Source organism: Crinia signifera, chromosome 7 (assembly GCF_055691185.1).
Source record: "Crinia signifera chromosome 7, ASM5569118v1, whole genome shotgun sequence".
Taxonomy (NCBI): Eukaryota; Metazoa; Chordata; class Amphibia; order Anura; family Myobatrachidae; genus Crinia; species Crinia signifera.
The window spans coordinates 193,260,943-193,285,716 of NC_139223.1; the positions used below are offsets into that span (position 1 = coordinate 193,260,943).

The following is a 24,774-nucleotide window of genomic DNA, read 5'->3' on the forward strand; positions in this document are numbered from 1 at the left end:
AAAGACCGCACATAAAATGGCAGCCGCACCGGAGACATATTGCGAAGTTTGCACCTCTAGTGAAGGTAGAGTGGCGATTGCTTAGTAAAATGACTGACGCTCCTCCGACGCGTTTCCGGGGAAGCAGCAACAGGAAGTGTCTGTGTTGTCAAGAAGAGATTGATGGGCTGTTATTGCTGGTGATATATCCCCCTCTTTCCCGGTACCTGTCCGGGGACCGGGCGTGTTGTATATATTACTACTCTATAGGGACCAGCCGCCGCCGCCATGGGGAAGTCGTTCGCTAATTTCATGTGCAAGAAGGACTTCCACCCCGCCTCCAAATCCAACATCAAGAAGGTGAGAGAGAGGCACCTGAGGGCTATATGCCATGCAGGTTACTGGGCAGTAAAGCCAGGGACTTGGTGATCCTGATGGTGCTACACTGTATTTACACAACTAGTGATCTCTGATTTCCAAATTCTAGAATGCTGATGGTTCCAGGAATGCTGTAGAACTGCATAAACATAACTATTATATAGGGTTTTAATGCACCGAGATTTGACACCATGCTGTACGTTGATGAAATCATAAGACACAAATGTTATGTGTCTGCCCCAAATTATCCTACAACCTATGGCCCTAATTCTGGTTGACTCGCTTAGGCGCGAATCTGTACCCTTGCGAGTTAACCAAAACCCGCCCTGAATGGTGGTACGCCCGCCCCCCTTCGCATGCCGGGTTGCGAATGGATGTCTTACATAAATATCTATTTGCAATGGTTGCCGACCATCAAATGATGCTGAAAGCGCACGCATGTTTAAGGGTGGTCCAGACCACTCATACATTTGCATGTAGATTTCCAGGGAATTGGGCGGGCAGCTGACGTCCGGTTATGCGTCCCAAATGCATTAGCATGCGTACGCTCAGCGTTTCCATGGGAACGCCCATGAGACGCTGGGTGTTCACATATGCTAATGGCACTGCCCACCCGTCCCCCCTTCCCCGCTCGAAAGGCTGGAAACGTGCACCCAGTGAGCCAAGTTCACACGCACCCAGCGTATACACATGCACAGAAATTCTGCTGCGCAAAACATTGGTCCCCTGAGCGAATTTCTGCCCGAGCGAGTCAACCAGAACAAGGGCCTATGTGTAATCCGCTATGTTAATGCGTGCCCAATTGTTGCAGCTGCTATTGAGAGTTTGTGAGGCTACTCAATACCAACTTCTTCAGCCTCTTATCCACGCTCCCTGTCTATCCCTTCTCTCATTTTCTGACTTTTAGTACACAGTATTGTTTTAATACTGCATTTGGGTCCTGATTCAGACCCGCTCGCTTAGCGAGCGGGTAAACGCGACCTGCTGAGGGAGTGAGCACCAACTCCACTGTGCGGATGTCCCGCAGTTTTATGGGCAGACCATAAAACAATGGACATTCCTCTGCCCGCCCCGTACCTGTACCCACACCGCTCTGTGCAAACGCACTGGCGATCGTGGCACTGCAGAAGGCGTTTGCACAGCGGGTCTGCACATGCATATATTCACCCAATGCGCAGACCCACAACACCGGTCACCCGGACCCAATTCTCTATATACAGAATGAAGCTGAATCACCCCCTTGGTTCCAAGTGTAAAGCACCACAAATAATGATGGTGCTATATAACCTAATGTTCAGGATAATGAAACCCACCTTATAGAACACGTTATGAAGAAGACCTGTCATAATTGGTTTGACAATTGCTGGTAAAAGCTAAATTCATGTGCAACTCCTACTGTTGGGCAGTTTAGCTGGCAGCCTCACAGGGCTGAGCAGGATAATGGACAATGTTAGGCTGCCACCTGTTTAGGAGATATACACACTGCATGTCACCCATACCTTTCACTGGAAAATGCAGTGTTCCATTAAACTAAACTGATCCCTTATTGTCATCTGTTCCCTTACCTATAGTTTTTACATTTTTCAGCGTAATGTCCAGTTTAGTCCATTCTAGCACCATGCACGTGTCATTACCCAAACCGTTCCTATTTCCTGCCTGGGGTGTCACACTCTGCTCGGGGTGCTTCTAGCACACTCCAGTCTGTTTTTCAGCACTGGGATGCAGTCTAGAGCAATGGTTCTCAAACTCGACCCTCAGGATCCCACACAGTTCACGTTTTCTAGGTCACCCGACAGGTGCACTCATTACTCACTGATACATTTTTAAAGATCCACGGGTAGAGCTAATTATTTCACTTGATTCTGTGAGGAGACCTGCAAATATGCACTGTGTGGGGTCCTGAGCACCGACTTTGTGAACCTGTGGTCTAGACTTTAGAGCAGTGGTAGCCAACTCCAGTCCTTGGGAGCTCCCAACAGTTCACCTTTTCCAGACAACTGCACAGGTGCACTCATTACTCACTGACACATTTTGAAAGATCCACAGGTGGAGCTAATTACTTCACTTGATTCTGGGGCAGATTTATTAAGCTCGGTGAAGTGATAAGGTGTCACCGGCCAATCAGCTCCTAACTGTGAAGTTACAGGCTTGGTTTGAAAAATGACAGGTGGGAGCTGATTGGCCGGTGATAAAAACCAGACACTTTATCACTTCACCGAGCTTAATAAATTTACCCCTCTGTGAGGAGATCTGGAAAACATTAACTGTTGGTAGCTCTTGGGGACTGGAGTTGGCTACCCCAGGTCTAGAGTGTACTAGAAGCAGCAAAAAGGAGCTGCACAGGCTGTTACAGGTGCAGGGTGCTAGATTAAACACTATGGGCCTGATTCAGACTTGCTCGCTAGGCTGCAAATATTGGCGAGCAGGTTAACACTGCCCTGGCGAATGCACGCCACTCCCCCCACCCACCCTGCCACCTGAATCCCCCCGCTACCCTGCGAGCAGATGTGTACGCTTACACACCAGCTCAGAAGGACCCACATAGAGGAACAATCCTTTGATGGTTAATTTCCTCTGCTCACAGACAAAAGGAAGCCCAGGACTTACTTTTTTGGCAGCACGGTTTTCTGCGAATTGGGGTCAGACCCTGATGTCATGTGACGTCAGCCGCCTGCCCCAAGCAGGCAGGGGAACACCAGCGTGTCTATGGGCGCGCCCACTGTTTTTGTGGGCACACCAAAGTAACACCGGGTGTCCCCACCGGAATGCACCCTGCCTGTCAATCAGACAGTGAGCTCCCCGGCGGATTAATATTTTGCTGATTGGCTCGCTGCGGGGGGGTATGCAAATGAGCATAAGCAGACCCTCCCCCCCCCCCACCACCACCATTCAGACAGAGGGTCCGAATTCACAGCTCAACACCATTAGATAGTGATCAAGTGGTCTTGAAAAAGTTTCTAGTTACCTTGGAAACGAAACTCGTTGACTCCGTCACTTCCGGTTTATGACATCACGTCCACGATCTCCGTGATCCCAGCTGCCGCTCAATCAGCCTGTGAGACGCAGTCGTCTGCCCGTCCCCGCTATTACATCCAACAAGCCTGGCTGTCCACCAGCTCTGCAATCACGCCAGCAGACAGACAAACCGAGCGTGCCACCAAGCCTCCGGCCGCAGTGACTAATTACTTTGGTAATGGCTCAAATGAACCTCTCAAATGGCTCGTTTTGAGCCATTGCCAAAGTAACTGGTGGACATTTCTATGGACATACTGCACTGATCCAAAAGAAAAACACCTCTTTATTGGGAATACAAATCTATCTCCTTTAATACAAGTGTATCCGGAGGCTGATCCGAGGCGACCTAAGAACGGCTTGTTTATCCAGGTTTACCACCAAACAAACATCTTAAGTTGGGAACGTGGACAATACCATCTACCACTTCTCCACTGACAACCCATCTGAAAACTGTTGGCTACCTGGTCAATCATCTGTTGCTTTACATCTAAAGGAGACATATCCCAAATATCCCAAAAAGCACCTTAAGTGGTAATATGCTCTATAACCTGATTTTAATATAATATACTTGTAACAATGGAATTCCATATGTATTTTTGGATTAAATTGATATTATATATTTTTTATACTGAGTTTATTCATTCACTATTAACAGCCGGCGCTGGTACACTTGCATTTTCTTTTAGTATTTGTATCAGGGCTGACAACCCCTGTACCAGCTGCCAGTTAGAGGCGCGCTCCTCCCAACCCTCTTTCCAGGTTCTTTATTATTTTGGTATAGGCCGATTGGTTTATTGATCTACTGTTTGTGTATATCATATTCTCTATATAAAACGGAATTGATGTGCGTATTGTAATTCCAGGTATGGATGGCAGAGCAGAAAATATCATATGATAAGAAAAAACAAGAAGACTTAATGCAACAGTACGTAAAAGAACAAGATTCTTACAACAACCGGTGAGTTCATATATAAGGGAGCGTGAAATATCTATGTATCCCATTTCCGCCACACTGATTGGCCTTCCTCTACGCTACTTATTTTTTATTTTTTTTTAATGAATTTTTCATGTCCTACAATGTACACTGCTGTAGTTTGTGAAAGTACTTTGTCTTGTAACCTGAATAAAAGGTATACGGTTATTCGGAACGCACTTCAGGTCAACATGCATTGTGTCGACATGGCTTAGGTCGACAAAAGGTCGGCAAGATTTTTTTTCACTTTTTTTTCTTTTTAGAGCCGACATGTGCCGGCAGGCTTGAGCTGTTCTCAAGTGTGCCCCCCAGATCTAGAGATACCCAAACCAGTTTACAGCCACCATCAGTTCAACTGTTATTTACTGGTCTCTACTTTTCATGTAAATGGTCAATGTATCTTGTTTTTGTTACCTGTGGGGACCAGTGTGATTATTTATTTATTTTTTTCCCTGTGGGGGCCAACGTGTTTTGCCCTGTGGGGATCTCATGGTGTGCCTTGGCAATTTTAAAGTCTAATGGTGTGTACACACGGTCAGATGTGCCTTCAGATACTATCCACGATCATATCGGATCGTGGATAGTATCTGAAGGCACATCTGATTTGCATACAGTCTTGACTATATAGTGCAGATCTGCACTATATAGTCAAGGCAGACAAGACTTTCTGCCTTGCGATACGTGAACGCGCATCGGAATCGGATCGGGATCTGAAGGGTTAAAACCCTTGCGATCTGCATCCGATTCCAATCCGATGTTGACTATATCGTCAACATCGGAAGGCAAAAAGTACAGTGTGTACACACTATTAGTGTGAAGCAAGGTAAAAAGGTTGAAAATCACTGCCTAAATAAAAGAATTGAAAAAAAAAGTAAAAGATGTTCAAATATTTATTTATGTGCTTATTGATCATCTTCTGTGATGATCTGTGTTATGTTTTATTATTATTATTATTATTATTATTATTATTATTATTATTATAATAAAACAAGCCAGGTGTAACATTTTTGTTTAGTTATCTGAGATATGGGGGGAAATTTCATTGGATGAGAGATTTGGTAAGAAATCACCAGGTTTTTTTAAGCGGCAATCATTTACAGTGCAAAACAAGTTTGATGTTGAAGTGTAAATGATTGCCGCTTTAAAAAAGCTGGCGATTTCTTACCAAGTATCTCACTTTCTGAATGTCTCTTCCTATTAAATTTCACCCATTATCTTTGTATGTACAGACGCACATGTCGTCCTGTGTTAGCATACATTATTCTCCCTGGACTAGACTGCTGAAAGATATCTCATTGGGTAGAACACACTGTTGTACATTTGTCGCATGCTGGAAGCCCCCATTACCATTACACATCTGTGTATTAGGGTATTTTGACACTGCCTGAGAAAATGGTACTGAGAAACACGTGGCAAGTACCATCATAAGGTAGAATTTAGTTTATTCATGTCTTTCAAAAAAAGAAAAAAATTATTTGTGAAATTCTGTCTCTCTAGATAATAATTTTCTTGGTGTAAAAATAAATAAATAACAATTTGAGTGGAATATGTGCCCACTTTCTTTGTTATTCTCTGTTACATGTATGTATGTACTGTACTATGACATTGACCATAAATGATTTTACTTGTTCCTGGCCCACAGAACAATGGCACCCCTGCATGTGCCCTGCAGATTTTGCATGCTATACATGTATCATATGGGAGCTCTGTAAAATAACTGAACCCTGTTTGTCTTTTCATATAATCAGATTGCTTCTGGGTGATGAACGTGTGAAAAATGGGCTCAATTTCATGTATGAAGCGCCTCCAGGAGCTGAGAAAGGTACATTGCTGATGTCATAACAGAGCAGAACCAATTTGTTCATAACCTTGGTAATTGCATGCAAAACACAAAATGGGTGTGGATCATTAGGTCGACATGCAGAAAGGTCGATATGAGTCTAGGTCGACGTGGTCGGCAGCCAAAAGGTCGACATGGGGTTTTTCACATATAATTTTGTCCCGAATGTCTACATGGACACTGAAACATAGCACCGTGTCCCCTTGCATGGCTCGCTGCTTTCGGCACACTATTTATTCTCCCACCATGCCTTAGTGGATGGTAGGGCATGAAATACCGCTTTTCGGCTCAAAAAAAAAAAAAAAGTAAAAAAACCCATTTCAACCTTTTGACTGTCGACCTAGATTCATGTCGACCAACATTCTGTTGACCGTATCCCCACAAAATGATGCTCGTATTTCATATAGACCTTCTTTCCAGAAATCCCTGATCAGTGCCAGTTTGCACATGCAGCTGCTGGATAGTTATTGTTAGTCACCTGCCCATATCTAGGAACTATTCGCACCACTCTAGTAGTAACACGTATCCAGCTCTTCCCTGCAATGTTCCATCTCTGGAATCTTGTTTGTGCCAGTGACTACAGTGCTTTTACTCTCCATGTCAAGGCTTTCATGAGTGGAATACAATTGCTGTACCAGAAACATAAACTATGTTTCTTAATGCATTAATGTCCATGTTGCGGACTTCTCTTTTTTCATAACCAAGCCTAATTGATACAAAGCCTCAGTTTTATAAATCCGTGTCCAGGCCTGACATGCTGGTTGAAGTGGTGCTGTCTACCAAAGTGCGTCTAAGTACACATGAACCTAGAAACTCTTAGGGGGATATTTAATCCCCGCCGCTATTTCCAATGGGGGAAATAGCGGCGGGCACCTATTCAATGCTGTATTTCTCAATGGTATTGAAGAGGCAGACCAACAGAACAGGCCCGACTGCATTCTCGCAATCACGGCCGCATCTCAACAATCAACGCCTGTTAGTGCGGATACGCCCCCTTTTCACCGATCAACAGGAGGGACATTAAATCCCATCTTGGCGGGCAAATGCAAACGGGTCATGGCTGTCGGGACGTACCAACAGTCATGAGCCGGGATTGAGTAACCCCCTTAGGCCCCCTTATGGAACAATCTTGTCCCATAAACGAAAGAAAAAATTGTTTTCAGATTTCACATGGGATCCCATGGTTTATTGCAGATCTAAGGGCTGCTGATTGGGGATTATGCCATACCTGCCTGAAGCACCCATTACAAAATTCCCAATAACTGCCGGCATGGCAGCGAATTAGGGAGTCCCCGGCAAATCTGTTATTTATGGTATAGCCCCTTACTATTAAATCAACAAGAACACTTTGGATTCATATTCACTTTGGGACGATCCTTTCTATTTCTCCAAAAAAAAAAAGAGGTTCCCAAAATGGACCTAATGTTAATATGATGTTAGATTTAGAAAAGCTCACAGCTTATTTTGTAGGGTATACCAGAATACAGGACAGATGATTTTAAAGGATAATCAATTTTTAAATAGATGATAAAACTAAATCCATAGAAGTGTTTTCATCACAGTCATGTCCTATGTAAGTATGTCAGTGCCCTTACAGGACCTACACACATCACAGTCATGTCTTATGTTATACCCCTTTCACACCGCACTTGTTAAACAGTATATTGCCATTTTTTTTCCATTTTAAAACGTTTAAGGCTGCAGTGGGAAAGCGCCAGAGTTGATTTACCGGTTAAAGATAACCGGTATTTCAAAGCGTTTAAAAAGCAGAGTCCTACACGTTTCAGAGACGTTTTTTATGCAGTGAGAATGGCTCTGAAATGGTTCTTAGTAAAAAACAACAGATTACAGACCTGTGATAGGCTGGCTGCCTTGAAACGTGTTCAGGGGATTAAACGGATTGACTGATGTGAATGGTATTTAAACGGTATTTAAAACGGTAATCTACTGCAAGGTGAAGGCTCAGACCCGTTTTAAATACCGTTTCAAAATACCGGTTTTTAAAACGTTTAGCCAGTGTGAAAGCGGTATAAGTAAGTCAGTGCCCTTACAGGACCTACACACATCAGTCATGTAAGTAAGTCAGTGCCCTTACAGCACCTACACACATCAGTCATGTAAGTAAGTCAGTGCCCTTGCAGATCCTATTTTTATTTGTATGTAATCTGGATAGATCGAATTTCATTATATTGCCCGCTGTACTTTTCTGTTCTTGGTCCAATCATTTCTGCAATTGTTGCTGACTTATTAAAGACATTCTGGGTTACATAGAAAGAACGTGTACCTTAATACCACCATTTGTGGCATGTCACAGAAACCTTTGAATATATTTGTTTTGTGAATTGTTTTTAGTAGATATATAGAGTATGCACACTTCTTGTAACTTGTTTTAGTAGATACAGTTGCAAGAAAAAGTATGTGCACCCTTTGGAATGACCTGGATTTCTGCATATGTTGGTCATAAAATGTGTTCTGATCTTTATCTAAGTCACAACAATAGACGAACAGAGTCTGCTTAAACTAATACCACACAAACAATGATATGTTCTCATTTTTTTTATTGAACGCACCATGTGAACATTCACAGTGCAGGGTGGACAAAGTATGTGAACCCCAAGGCTAATGACTTCTCCAAGAGCTAATTGGAGTCAGTCAACCTGTAGTCCAATCAATGAGACGAGATTGGAGGTGTTGGTTAAAGCTGCCCTATAACACATTAGTTTTGAGCTATTCTCAAGAAGCATTGCCTGATGTGAACCATGCCTCGCACAAAAGAGCTCTCAGAAGACCTACAATTAAGAATTGTTGACTTGTATAAAGCTGGAAAGGGTTACAAAGGTATCTCTAAAAGCCTTGATGTCCATCAGCCCTCAGTAAGACGCATTGTCTATAAATGGAGAAAGTTCAGCACTGTTGCCACTCTCACTAGGAATGGCCGTCCTGTAAAGATGACTGCACAGCGCAGAATACTCAATGAGGTGAAGAAGAATCCTAGAGTGTCAGCTAAAGACTTACCGAAATCTCTGGCACATGCTAACATCTCGGTGGATGAATCTACGATATGTAAAACACTAAAGACGAATGGAGTTCATGGGAGGCCACCACAGAGTAAGACACCACTGTCCACAAATAACATTGCTGCACGTTTGAAGTTTGCAAAAGAGCACCGGGATGTTCCACAGCACTACTGGCAAAATCTTCTGTGGACAGATGAAACCAAAGTTGAGTTGTTTGGAAGGAACACAGAACACTACGGGGGTTATTCTGGTTGAGTCGGATGGCTCCGAATGCGGACGGACGGCTGATGGTTGGTGTTTGCGCATGTGCAGAGGTGTATCTGCGCATGTGCGAACACCGCGCACGTCCGAATACGGCATGAATTCTGTACAGAAAACGATCGGTCGGAGCAATCCGAACAGGGGGTGGAGAGGGGCGTGAAGGGCTGTTTGGGCTCATTACCATATGCGTACGCCCTATGTTTCATGGGCGTTCCCATGAAAATGCTGGGCGTACGTATGGTAATGCGGCCGTGACGCACGTGGGGATAGCCCACATAGCCGGATCTCAGGCATATGACATAGCCGGATCTCAGCTGCCCGCCCATATTCCTTCTTTTGCACAGAGAAATGCCTGAGTGGTCTTGAGCACTCGGTTCTGCCTGATCACTCGGTCCAGCATTCGATGGTCGGCGACCATCGAATGATGGGTGAGGTTCCCAGAGATGGAGGAGGTTTTCAAATGAAAAAATCCACTCGCGGTCCGTTCGGTCATCGTCTTACCGCATTCAGACGGTGTGAGCGATCCGTATGGAAGGCGGGGCTAAGAACACTCGGTTCCTGTCTGACCATACGCATCCGACCGATTCAACCAAAATAAGGCCCTGTGTGTGTGGAGAAAAAAGGCACCGCAATTAAAACCTAATCCCAACTTTGAAGTATGGTGGGGGGGACATCATGGTTTGGGGCTTCTTTGCTGCCTTGGGCCTGGACAGGTTGCTATCATCGACGGAAAAATAAATTCCCAAGTTTATTAAGACATTTTGAAGGAGAACTTAAGGTCCACCAATTGAAGCTCAACAGAAGATGGGTGGTGCAGCAGGACAACGACCCAAAGAAGAAAATACGCCTTCTGGAGTGGCCCAGTCAGAGTCATGACCTCAAACCGATTAAAATGCTATGGCATGACCTCAAGTGAGCGATTCACACCAGATATCCCAAGAATATTGCTGAACTGAAACCGTTTTGTAAAGAGGAATGGTCCAAAATTCGACCTCAACGTAGTGCAGGTCTTGTATGCAACTATAGGAAACGTTTTGGTTGATGTTATTGCTGCCAAAAAAGTTAATAAATCCAGGTATTAAGTTCCTGGTCCAATGTGAAACGGATTCACGTTGGACCAGTGACCTGCCCAGTCTCCGCTTTTTGGAGCCTAGCAGGGTGCATGCTTATTCCAGAGGTGCTCTGCATATATTCCACCTGTGGCTCCATCTCTAGGCCTGGGTAAGGGACACCCCTGTATTTTTAATACATTCAGTTCATTGGATAATCTTTTGATGATCTGTTTGTGAGTAACCAGCGCGCCTGTGGTTCTTACTTCATCCGTTTTTTTACAATTTCCTTTTTGTGTAAGGGACACCGGGGCAACTCAGCCAAGTGGAGCGCTCAAGTGGAGGTGTCTGAAACCAACAATACATTTTATGACCAATTTATGCAGAAATCCAGGTGATTCCAAAGGGTTCGCATACTTTTTCTTGCAAGTGTATATAGACTATACACACTTCTTGTGAATTGTTTTAGAAAGGTAGATGTGTGTGTGTGTGTGTGTGTGTGTGTATGTGTGTGTATATATGTATATATAATATATATATATATATATATATATATATATATATATATATATATATATATATATATATATATATATATATATATATATATATATATATATATATATATATATATATATATATATATATATATATATATATATATATACACACCTTTTTATTTTAGGAGTTAACCAGGCCCAGAATCCGTAAGTGACCAAATATATTACTGTTCTTATGAACTATTTGTGGATAGAAAGTTGTAATTGTTCCCTGCGGTTCTAAATAACCCCTTTTTTTACTTTTTCTCCAAATTGTGACTCTTCAATCAAAGAAACGAAGGAGGTAATTATGATGCCAGAAGACCCTGGTATTCCTTGTTGTATGTGTGTGTTCTGGGCTTACATCTTATTGTTCTAATTATATTGATGAACATAACATCATAGCATGTAACTAAGGGGCCGATTCAGGATCACTCGCAGTGATCCGGATCAGTCCCCTGCCCCAATGGTTGGGGGTGCGCCTCCGCATTTCTGCGCATATGCAAATCCCAACGGTGAACGGCCGCGGCGAGTCACACACTCGCTGGGGTGCGGGCGGTGGTGGCACTAGACCATGGGAACACCCAGCATTTTATGGGCGTCCCTATGAAATCGCAGGGTATTCCCATGGGCACAGGAATGGGCCGATGCCTGCCGTGGGAGGGCAGATGATGTCACAGGATGTCTGTGCCCGCCGCCTCTTTGGCAGTTAGCGACCATTGAATGATTTCTCCTGATAGTGGACACATGAAAAGGTATATGTGAGCAAACACATCCCCTCGCATGGTGCCGAGCGGAGGTGGGGGAGGGGGTTGGCGGCGGGTGTTCGGTGGGGCGGCGGTTCAGTGCTCGTAAGCAGCGATTTTTGCTGAGACAACATGAATTGCCCCCTATGTGGGGATATTATCTGTACCAAACCCATATCACTTATTATATGTACAAGTTGAATAAAAGTACGCTGGGAAAGGTCTTTCTACCTTCTATATTGAACCGCCCTTGTTTCAGAAAGGACGCTGCTTTTACACAGGCTGTTTCCATTTATTATTGTGTTCGGAAATGATGTCGCTGTTGAAATAACCTATTTTTTTATCTCTGTAGCAAGAGGGAGAGACGACGGAATATAAATTTGAATGGCAGAAGATGGCACCTAGAGAAAAGTAAGAGATGTTATTCTAATTTGGATCCCTTATAACATGTCCTGCAGATCATTAGTAGCTTCATCATTTGCAGTTTCAGGGGGAGAGTCAGTTCCCCACAGTGCGATGCCAAGATCGACTAGGTCACATTGTCTATCATTGGACATGAATGTCCACAATGTAACGGACCTCAAATTCTCTTTTTGAGAGGATCCCTGTATGTATGGAAAGATGTATTTAGTAACGTAAGTTATAGAGGGGGTATTCAATCTCCCACCACTATTCCCGACGGGGGAAATAGCGTCTGGGCCCTATTGAATGCTGTATTTCCCGACATTGAACAGAGATCTTGGCAGAACGGGCCCACATGCGATTTATCCCATGTAATTCCTGGGGACTGCAGGGGGGCAGGAGGTCCAGGCTGCATGAAGCGCCCGCGGGCTGTGGTTGTAGTGTCGTGGGCAGTCCGCAGTGCCCGGAAAGCGGCTGAGCAGACACTGCGGACAGCGGCGGCAGAATGTGAAAAAAAAAACAGACCTGCCGCTGATTGACTGAGAGACCTCTCTCTCAGCCAATTAGCAGCGGGACCGCTGATGGGCTAAGGGAGAGCATTCTCAGCCAATCAGCGCAGGCCTATCTTTTGAATAATTTTTTCACGTTATGCTGTCCGCAGTATCCGCTCAGCGCTTCCCGGACAATGCGGACTGCCCGCCCTGTGTGACTCTGCACAGGCAGCCCGGACCCCATTCTGCCTGCCCCCTTCACATGGGTGTGTGCCAGCTGTGCATCACCGCTGGCATACACCTCCGGATTGGTGGACTGCTGAAATGCACCCGCGATGTGCCTCTGATGGGTCTGATCCGACAGATTGAACCTGCTGCAGGTTCAATCTGTAGGGTCCGACATGAAGCGCAGGGGACTGTGTATCGGGTCGGATGGGGTGTTTATCCAACACAAATCGGATAAAAGTGCCTTTCCTCTGAGATCACAAAGTACAGTTTTCATGGATGCGGCTTTAGTAGATGCAGGAGGTATCTCTGGTACCCTTTAATCCCTGCACTAAATTAATCTGCCTCTTTGTTCTCACGGATGCTGAGATGCGGCATGGCTGCTGTCCGTGGAAGTCACAGCATCATTAAATAAATAGAGACCTAGAGCCAGCTTGGAGTGTATCTAGTGTGTGTGTGTGTGTGTGTGTGTGCGCGCGCACACGCGTGTGTGACTATATTCCCGTTTTTGGACTTATTTAGTTCTAAGGGAAGACTTAAGTATATATTCCTAGCTTTATAGTAGTGAAATATGGTGCTCTTGCTGTAGAAAAATTGGTCCATAGCCAGAACAAGTGGCTTCATGTATTGAAGTGGGGGGGATTTAAAGGGGATGATATTTTACCTGTCCTTTGGGTATAATTCTGTATAACATGATGGACGTTTTTGTTTTTCTAACTTGTAGGTATGCTAAGGATGACATGAATATCCGGGATCAGCCCTTTGGTATACAGGTAAGTCTGTTTGTCTCACTGGGGCAGATTTATTCAGCTTGGAGAAGAGATAAACTGGAGATAAAGTGGAGAAAAGGTAAAAGGAGATAAAGCACCAGCCAATCAACTCCCAACTGTCTTTTTCAAACACAGCTGATTGGCTGTGCTTTATCTCCTTTTACCTTTTCTCTGCTTTATCTCCAGTTTATCTCTTCTCCAAGCTTAATACATCTGCCCCACTGTTACTTATTGCACTTTATGATCAGTAAAGGCCCCCATACACTATGCGATTTTCAGCCGATTTCGGCCCCTTGGGCCGATAAATCGGTTTAAATCGGCCGAAAATCGCATGTGTTTGACATCTGATCTGATCTGATGCGCGGTCCCGTGCGCATCAGACCGGATCAGGGCGTCGGACCTGCTGAACATCAGATATATCTGAATCTGACCCATCATGGGCACATTGTGGGTGCTTTTTAGCACCCACGATGTTTCAGATCCGATATATCTCCTGGTACCTCCTTCCTGCGCCGCTGTGGACCTCCTCCAACCCCCGGTGTAGAAACAGCAGCAGCAGCCGAAACTTATGTCACAGGAAGTGACAGGCACCACGCCGGGACTCGAGTCAGGAGAGAAGAGGGCGGCAGTCAGTGAGAGTCTTCCCTGCTGCTCGTCCTAGATGTCAGCACACACAGCAGAGCCCCCAGACTTTCCTCTGCTGCTATATGACACCTGAACGGGCAGCAAAGCCCGGACAACATCCCCCTCCCCTCTCCCGTGCTGCTGATTGTCAGCTTGTTCAGAAGAGCACGGACTCTCCCTCTCCCCTGCTTCTGGATGACAGCATGGGCAGACTCCCCCTCTCTCTCTCCCCTGTGTGTGCCTGAATAAATGACTATTGTTCTCTTTAGTGTAGCAAGCAGCAGTGACTATGTACTGCTGGTTATAATGGGAAGTGTCCAAATACCTCTTTAACCTCTATTAATACTGTTATGCAAACGGTCTCTGGTGGAACTGCCTGGGCTGGTCCTATCTCCCTGACTCTCCCTCTTGGCCACTGGTTTATGTTCAGGATAATTGGATACTAGTGACAAACTTCTATTCCTGCTAGTTACTTTCCTAAGACGTAACTGATATTGCATTTCTTTGGATACTTTGGATCTTATATAGCGCAGCAGATTCCGTTATAGTGTCTTATATAGCGCAGCAGATTCCGTTACAGCGTCTTATATAGCGCAGCAGATTCCGTTACAGTGTCTTATATAGCGCAGCAGATTCCGTTACAGTGTCTTATATAGCGCAGCAGATTCCATTACAGTGTCTTATATAGAGCAGCAGATTCCATTACAGTGTCTTATATAGCGCAGCAGATTCCGTTACAGCGTCTTATATAGCGCAGCAGATTCCATTACAGTGTCTTATATAGCGCAGCAGATTCCGTTACAGTGTCTTATACAGTGCAGCAGATTCCGTTAGTGTCTTATATAGCGCAGCAGATTCCGTTACAGCGTGTTATATAGTGCAGCAGATTCCGTTACAGCGTCTTATATAGCGCAGCAGATTCCGTTACAGTGTCTTAAATAGCGCAGCAGATTCCGTTACGGTGTCTTATATAGCGCAGCAGATTCCGTTAGTGTCTTATATAGCGCAGCAGATTCAGTTATATACTATATATACATATACCGCCATTCTCATTTTCTCAGAACAGTAATACCTGCAAGGTCTAGCACTGTTCAGGCCACTCCCTAGAGCCATCCCATCAGATAAATATCATGGCACATCCAATTTGCGTCAGATAAATCATGTGATTAATCACATGTGATAAATCACATGTGATTTATCTGATGCAAATTGGATGTAAAAAATGGCACATCAAGTGTCAAATTGTATGTAGGCCTCCTGGGAAGCTGCCAGGGAAGTTCAGGGGAAATCAGATGCAATTTTCCAGGTCAGACAAATCTCATAGTGTATGGGGGCCTTAAGCCTCTATGTTCTGGATGACACACCAGAGCCACATGACTAAAGGCCCCCATACATTAGGCCGACTTGTCCTAGGGACAAGTCGGACCCAATTTACCTGCGAGCCGCCCGGCAGCTCCCCGGGAGGCTCACATACAATTTGGCACTTGATGTGCCATTTTTTACATGGGATAAATCGCATGAGATTTATCCCATGTAAAAAAAAACCCCGGGGAGCTGCAGGGCGGTGAGGAGTAGTGGGGGCGGGCAGCGGCGGCGGTGGTGAGGGCGGGCAGCGGCGGCGGGTGCGGTGAGCGCTGCTGCCCTGGCCGGGCAGTGTACTTACACATAGCAGCAGTGGGGACGGGACGCGTAGTGGCGGCTATTAGATTTTTAAAATATTTGTCAAATGACCGGACGCTCTCTGATTGGCCGGAGAGCTCTCAGCCAATCAGAGAGCGGCCGGTCATTTGACAAGTATTTTAAAAATATAATAGCCGCCACTGCGCTGCCCGTCCCCGCTGCTGCTATGTATGAATGGACAGCCTGTGATTGGCTGAGCGCTCTCTCAGCCAATTGCTGACTGGCTGAGAGAGCGCTCAGCCAATCACAGGCCGCCCATTCATTGTATGGGCTTTTTTTTTTTTATTCCGTACTACTGACAGCTCCCGCCGGCTCTATGCCGCCTGTGTCCCCGCAGCGTCCCCAGCCCCCCCTGCTCCCTCTACCGCCGCGCCGCCCCACTAGGTCCCAAGTCGGGTGGTCGGACGTGCAGCAGGTCCGACCACCCGACGCAGATCCGATGCGCACGGGACCGCGCATCGGATCTGAGGGGACATCAAAACTAGCCGATTTTGGTCCGATTTCGGCCAGATCCGACTGATCTGGCTGAAATCTGACCAAAATCGGCTAGTGTATGGGGGCCTTAAAACTTATTCTACGTAACAGTAGAACCGGTGGTGGTAGGCACAACCATCCTATTTCCTTCAGGGGTAACTGATTGTGGCACTAATAAAGGAAAACTATTATTTGTGCTGCTGAGATCAGTGTCTGTACGATCTGTCCCTGAATAAGACGTCGCTGAGTGTGAAGGTGTTTCTGTGATAGTGCATCCTACGTCTTTAGTCATTGACTTTAACTATGGAATTTACAGGCTGATAATAAGGGTATAGATCAGGGCTCGACAAACACTGGGCGTCAGGTTGCCTCGGCGACCAGATTCTGCTTCCCGGCGACCAGATTTTTTAGGTGAGGAAGCGGAACCTGGTTGCGGCTGGGTGCGCTTGCGGGAAGGAACAGCCGGGCAGAGCGGTCGTCAACTCTCACCCCTGACTGTACAAGAGCAGGTACAGCTCCACCTCGGTGCCGCTATTCCAAACCAGCTCCAGCCGGCATTGCGAACCAATCAGAGTTTGCAGTTTGGGAGCCAATCAGGAGTGGCAGTGGTAGCTCGGCTCCTGATTGGCTGTTGGACTGAGCTCCGAATGACTCGCGATCTGGCACGAGTTTTGAAATAGCCGTGTTGCGGTGCGAGAGTTCTCTCTTGTATAAGGGAAACTCCCCTCCGTAACAGAAATCTGCATGGTCAACATGTCGACTTCACTTCCATATCGACACTCGGAACATGTTGACATTCTGAATGTTGGAAACCACGCTGCAGTAGGTATATGTATATATTATACTGTTCTTTTATTTTAAATTGCCTGTTTGAAATTTCTCGGCAATTAACAGCGTTCCATTATTATATAAATTACTCTCGGCATATGAGTGACATCACCTCCCACCTTTATAGAGCTTATCATTAAAGATCTGTCAGTGCCTCAGTGGTGTAAACTAATGTTAGCCAATATAAACAAGCTAATCACTTCTCACATGTATAAATATGTTCTCAAGCAGGGTTTTAATACAAGAGTTCTTTTTGTTCTTTACTTCCCTTGAAATTGCCCTCCTCCCATTACGTTACACAAAAGACAAACCATTACAACTTCACCGTGAGATTTATATACAAAGTGGAAACCAGTCATTGATCTTTTTACAACAATAAGGCAGAAAAGACCTTGAGTACGTGCGCAATAAAGGTGAGAGTGCAGATAAACTTCTAGTGCATCAGTATTATTACATTTTATTTATAAGGCGCCACAAGTGGTTCACCGCGCCATACACAGGGCACACATTAGGACAATACAGGGTACACACAGGGCTAAATGTAACTGAAGAACTAAAGCAGAGCACAGGAAGCAATTAGCAGCACAATTCTTAGCACACAATACAGCCGACTGCGTGCTATCGGGGGCAGGTTGTCACTGGTAGAGATGAATGAACACCGGTAAGAAGAGACGCAGATATAGGGGGGTATTCAATCCCGGACGCTATTTGCGACAGGGGAAATAGCGGTGGGCGCCTAGTCAATGCTGTCTTTCCCGACAGCATTGAAGAAGCAGATCGACATCACGGGCCCGACTTTAAAAGCAGTCGAGTCCGTTTTGTCGGTTATGGCCATGAACTGTCGTAATTGCGGCCGAATATCAACAATCCACGGTCGTTTATAGACATGCCCCTTTTAACCGATCGGCAGCCAGGACATTGAATCTGCCTGGCGATCTGCGGTCGAACAAAACGAAAACGGGCCAAGGTCACGGCTGTGAGGAAGGATTCTATTAACCAATACTGTACTGTAAGTGCAATAAGTTATTAAGGCCCATACACACTAGGTGACTTTTTACATGAAAGCTGCCCAGTGTGTACGGCCTGGCGATGAGCATTGATGCATGCTCCCGCATCATCGCCAGGAAAGCTGGTCATGTGCTGGTATTTGTGGACAGCTTTCCATAGCGCTGTGCTATGGAAAGCCCCCCCGCCCCTCCACCTCCGTTTCTCCAGTGAAAACATATTCAGCCTGGTTAACCTATCTTTGTATTCTAGTGATTCAAGACCTTTTACTAGCTTAGCCGCCCTTCTCTACCTGTTCCAATTCATTTATGTCCTTTTAAAGTCATCACTTAACCCTTTACTGCAGGGGTTAGGGTGTCGAAGTGCACACCTGAAATTCTCCACTTAATAATTGTCACTGGGATTTAGGGGAGGGGCTGTCCCCAGCACTATTTGATAGTGCCCGGGATTGTAATTACATTAAGCACCACAAAAGCTGGAAACATACATATATATGTGCTGTATAATGCCCCTGACTATAGCCGGTAAGTGTTTGCCCACCTGCTACGCAGTGCCAGTAATATTTGAGAAGATGGCACATACCCATAAGACAAAGTGCCAGTCTTTTTGACCATGCAGTGCCATCTCTCAAAAGATATTATTGGAAATATGGCACGATATACACCACTTAGGAATGTGATTGGTGTAGGGTCTGTAGTGCAGGGGTCCTCTATACCAAGAGGCCTGTGCGCACCCATTATTGATGCACCTACGGTTCCGAGTGCTGGCACTCTTACTTTTCTTAGACACTAAAATAAAAAATTCTATAGGCTGAAGTTCCTTTCTCAAAGCACTCTGTACAAAGCAAGAGAATGTAAGAGGCGTATGCACGGTGTGTGGTTTTGGCTGAACTTTCCTTATGATTTTGACTATATAGTCAAAATTGTAAGGAAAGTTAGCCAAAATCTCAGTGTTAAGGGACTTGCGGTACTGATGAGAGGTCACTATCGCAAGCAAAAATAGACTGTGCATCATGTGGGGATCGCACCATGTCTGTCCCTTTAGTGCACAGCTTGATTAAACCACCTGTGAGATCCGGTGGAAAACGTAAATAGATTTACTGTGCAGGAATCGCTGGACATTACTGTTAGCGATACTTAAGGATCTCATTTGAGAAAATCCTATCTAGCAAAGGGAGTTATTGATAACTCACTGATGGTATTTTATATTAAATATGTTTTGTTTTCTTGTCATGTGGGTAAAGTTATTCTCTCCAACTACTGTTTTTAGGTTTTTTGCTTTACATTTATTATTCTCTGGAGAGCAGAGTTTGAAGTCTAAAGGTCCATACACACCGGGCGATTATGCCCAGCGTGTATGGACAGCAATGACTGAGGGGAAAGCCGCTCAGTGCACACACTGAGCGGCTTTCCCCCCTGCCCGATGCTGTCAGTGGGGGGCAGGCGGCTTTACATACTGCAGTGCTATGCAAAGCCGTCCTCAAAGCCGCTCATCTGCCAGTATTACCAGCAGATGAGCGGCTTTCCCAGCGATGATGCGGGAGCGCGCAGCAGCGCTCACCGCCAGGCCATACACACTGGGCGGCTTGGTGTTTTGAGTGGCTTTCTGCCCAGTGTGTATGGGCCTCAACAATTCTTTCAAAATATGCAGAAGTTAAAATTGTGATTTTCATCAGACTAAACCGTTGCACGGTAAAGAAGCTTCATTCTATAATTCATTATTTAACCACTGCAGATATTTAATAGTTTAACAATGGAGTCATTTAAAAAGTTCACTTTGTGCTCTAAATTTAGCATTTTCTCATACAATGCCTACAGGTTCGCAACGTGAGATGTATTAAATGCCACAAATGGGGTCACGTGAACACAGACAGAGAATGCCCATTGTTTGGTCTCTCTGGGATCAACGCAAGCTCAGTCACTGCAGATGGAGCAGGTAGGAACTAAAGACCTCATTCACCTTTGCACCTGTCCTTGCTTCTAGTTATAAACCAAACTCCTCTGCCGGCCTCTGATTTGTCCAAGCACTTAAGATCCTGTTTGCCAGCCTCGCTCCCCCAGCACACGATCTAGCTTTTAAGGGTAGCCAGTTAGTGTGATGTTGCCATCTGTGCTCAAACATGGATCCTTTTAAAAATTGAGTTGTTTTTCTGCCTTGAGGACTTCAGTTGGGAAATGCTGACTTAAAAGGACTCATTATTATTTTGGGAACTACAATGATTTTGCTATTTGCTATTACTTTTTTTATACTGATGGCCTAAAGTAATTGCTTATGGTTCCTAAACCCATACTGATTAGATTTATATTATTGTAAAATCCGCCTGTAAAGTAAAAATAAAGTATCCCTACAGCTTATCTCAACCCTCTTCCTATGACCTATACCGTGGTTATATCTCAAATGTGAAAAATTAATTGCTGAAATCTTTCTTCTTTTTTTTTTTTTCTTCAAAAGAAATGTTTTACGCTAGGAAACATTTTGGACCGACTCACATTTCTCCAACACAGAAAAGCGTACATGTATTGTCTTTAACACCGCTGCATTATTCTATTTCCCTAGTAAACGTTTCCGCAGCCTTTTTGATGCATCTTTTAAAAAAATAAAAAATGTTTGGGCATCCTGAGGATAAATGACTAAGAGCAGTTCATGCACAGAACATCTCTACGGCATACCAAGTGCATTTATGACATTTATATAAAATAGTTATAATGGCTTCACTAAAGGCCAAGTTGACTTGATTATCACAGCAGTAATGCTTCTCCTGTCAGTTACCGTAAGCGATTTCAGAACTACTCTGACCCTTTCTGCAGTAAAGCAAGATTCATTACAGATGCATTAAAGGGAGAACGGCGCTTAAAATGCTCATCTGGTGAACAAGCTTAATGACCTCCTATTTCTCTACCCCTATAGAAACACACACACATTAATCCCATGCAAGTATCTATCTATCTATCTATCTATCTATCTATCTATCTATCTATCTATCTATCTATCTAGGCCTTTTATTACTCCTTTATATTGTTGGCATTTAATTTAGAGATTTTTGTAAGCTATATCCTGGGTACACACCAGAACGATTTGGCCTCATTCAATTCCCCCCAATTTCGATACAATCTCAAGCGATTGTATGTAATTTGGGCATGTTTTGGGTCCGATTCCAATCCGATGCGTGTCCCTGCCGGTCGTTTGGTCATTTTGCCGATCCTACCTGCTGCAGTCAGGATTTGAAAACAATGGGTACAGATCGTGATCAGATCGTATGCAGATTGTGTGCTCTAACAGATCGTGCGACCATCATATGATCATCTCACTCATGTTCTGGTGTATACTCTACATTCGACCAAGACGATCAGTTGATTGCACCAACTATATTGTTTTTGTAAACAAAACCCACCACAGGAAGTTGGAAGCCCCCCCCCCCACCCCCCCTCACCTCTGCTCTGGCGTTAGTACGCCGGAGCTTCCCTGTCGCCGCTGTCCCCACTGCCTTAGCCGCCTGTCACATTCAGCAGTGACGTCGGCAGCAGGCTGGGGGATGTTCGCGGTGGCTCGGGAGGACTCGGGTGCCTGAGCGCTCCCGAGCCCCCCCGATCTGCGCTAACCATACCCGAGCCTGCCGCCGACGTCACTATAAAATGATTGATGGCTGGCTGGTGGGTCAGCAGGAGCTCCGGCGCACCGATCGCCGGAGCAAAGGTGATTGGGGGGGTGGACTGGGTTGACTGGAAGGGTGTGATGGGGGGGGCTCTAGAGGTGCTGCGCCAGTGGTGCGCACCTATTCTATATTAGTGGTGTGGCCGGAAAGCGCAGCTGAGCCCGAAAAATTTCCGGGCATACCACCCAATGGGGTTAATAAGATGCTGAACACTAACGTGATTATTGCCTATAGATTGCTGATAGGAGCATTGGGGAAGATTTATTAAGCATGGTAAAGTAGTAAAAGGGAAGGTGATAATGCATCAGCCAATCAGCTGTGTTTGAAAAATGACAGTTGCGAGTTGATTGGCTGGTATGCTATCACCATCCACTTTACCAGGCTTAATACATCTGCCCCATTGTTCAATACTAAAGGCCCAGTTCAGACCCACTTGTAAGGGGCCGATGATGGGGGGGGAGGTCTCCGCATATGTGTATTTGCGCAAGTGCAGACCCCCTTAGGCGTTCACGCAAGGAGGGAGGGGGGGTGGGCAGGGGTGCGGCTGCTGGGGAACGACCAGCATTTTATGGGCGTTCCCCTGACGTCACATGACACCAGCAACCCTGCCTCCTTTTTGTCAGATAGCGGCTGTAGTAAAAAGTCAGTTTAGACTTATTACAGATTGCAGGATAAATCATTTGATGGTGAGCGACCATTGAAGGATTAGAAAACACAGGTGGATAGGCGTTCGTTGGGGCGGCACTTACCCGCTCGTTAGGCATTGTGCGTACACTCCTTAGCAAACAAGTCTGAATCGGGCACTAATTGCTGTATTAGAAGTCCCAGCGAGCTGGCTATGCCGGGATATATAACGGCACAGATTGGCCAAGTCCATTAATCTAATGGGCACAAACATATCGCAAGTTGTTTAGTTTCCTGTGCCCTTCTCAGCAATACCCTGTGAGGGCCTGTCCTATATAGTGGTATGCTAGGACAGTCCGGGGCTACACCGCCCCGCAACATAATCTACTACCATGTTTGCCATGTCACCAGTATTAGACAAAACTGGGGAGAGAAAGAAGACTCTGTTTTTGGGGCACTCTTGTGATATGGTAATTATATAATAAAACTTTAGCTTTTATTAGGTATTTTTAAAATAGGGGGCTATAACTCTCGGATAAGATAGCCGTTAACTTAGATCCGTCTCCTAACTGGCAGTGAGCTTTTGTTTTATATACGCTATGCACTGGAGATAATTGAAAAAAGTAGAAAGAATTAGAAAAAATTCAGAAATACATTTTTTGGAAAAAATTCTTCCAGATTGGTACTCAAATTGGACCAATTTGGATTGATGATGTGTTGCCTAGTGGGCCTTACGGCAAATGCTGACTAGGGCTCGTTAGAGGCAAATTATAAGATTGAAAGGGATTAATTCCCTCTAGATATGGAGACTGCTCGCACAATGAGCGTGAATCCTATTTGTACTAGGGTAAGTAGTACCAATATTGACACCGCAGTGGTTTATTGTGTGGGTAAATTCCCTATTTTGGGTGTTGCAACATCTGGATATTTGCACAGATTGATTGTGATTGTGGTGCACAGTTTCAGAGTCTGTGCTGTCAGTACGGGCCTGACTGCTATATACGCTAAGTTATGCGCTGCGCCCAACTATCTCAGCACTATAGGTTTGATATAGTACAATGACCAGAGCAGCATGTGGTACAGCTACTGATATAGTGGATTAGTAATTTACTGTGCAAGAAACCACAACAGGTCATATTATAGGTGTAACACGCAGTGTGCCCACATACACCTATCTTCATATCATGCCAAATATCCTTGATAGAGGTGTCATGAATGCCGTTCCGTGCTGCTGCTTTGCCCAATAATTTAATCGGTTTGTTTTGGTTACACACCACGGGGCTCGATGGCTTGCTGCGCTCGCTACACTATCTAAAATCAACTCCACGCCGACATGGATAGTGGGGGTATGAAAAGGTCGGAGGACGAGGTACCGCCGCCCCTCACGGGCTCGCTGCGCTCGCCACGCTTCAGGTTGGCGTTGATAGTGGGGGTGGCGTTGACAATGGGGGTGCATTTAACATTGTAAGCACCCATCAGGGTGCTTGTACAATTAAAAATCGCATTGCATGCCGCTATATTGCATGCGATGCTCTGCGATGGAAATTGGGGCGCCGTGCTAGAAAACAAGTACCCATGCTACTAATGTTTTATAAAAAAGGGGCAGACTAGATGGGCCACTTCTTATCTGCCGTCAAATTCTATGTTTCTATGTAAAAGAACAAGGTATACATGCCATATACACTGCTAGTGGACAAGCATACTGTCGCTGTTTGACCAATGACTGAGACAGACTCTGCATTGTCACACTGACTACGAGACAAATCCCCCAGTTCACTACTAGTCTATTGGTGTGCGGCTGCAGTGTGAAAAAGATTCTAAAATGCAAATATCCAAAACTAGGTATCCGTGGTATGGCATTAAAGTCACCATAAGGTGCAATAATATTAGGTGTCTGCTGAAACAGCTGTACTTTTAATTCATTTTGATACACTGCCTTGATTTAGGGGCATAGTTAGTTACCCTAGAAAAATCTTGTGCCGAAAAAAAAAAAAATTTTTTTTTTTTTTTTACTTGTAATTATTGAGCAATTCAGTTGTGGCCTGTTTTTTTTTCCCAAACAATAACCTGTTTTTAGGTTGAAAACACATGAGATGCGGGATAAGTTTCCCATGGGTTCCTGCATAAGCCACAACTGTGAAAATGGGTCATTTGATGGGGATTTTTATTTTCCTGCTTTGGGCAAGGGAAAAAAAAATCCCA

General features: G+C 45.0%; 1 protein-coding gene across 1 annotated transcript in view; it reads left to right on the top strand.

The window, feature by feature from the left end:
- The first annotated feature begins 97 nt into the window (after window positions 1-97).
- Window positions 98-24,774, top strand: part of CIRSR (corepressor of RBPJ and splicing regulator) — a 38,717-nt gene continuing 14,040 nt past the window's right edge. The window contains exons 1-7 of the mRNA XM_083154773.1: window positions 98-339; window positions 4,236-4,330; window positions 6,094-6,167; window positions 11,345-11,355; window positions 12,150-12,208; window positions 13,640-13,688; window positions 20,114-20,231. Of these exons, the coding sequence (XP_083010899.1) occupies window positions 268-339; window positions 4,236-4,330; window positions 6,094-6,167; window positions 11,345-11,355; window positions 12,150-12,208; window positions 13,640-13,688; window positions 20,114-20,231 (478 nt within the window). The 5' untranslated portion in view covers window positions 98-267. The remainder of the gene's footprint in view (window positions 340-4,235; window positions 4,331-6,093; window positions 6,168-11,344; window positions 11,356-12,149; window positions 12,209-13,639; window positions 13,689-20,113; window positions 20,232-24,774) is intronic.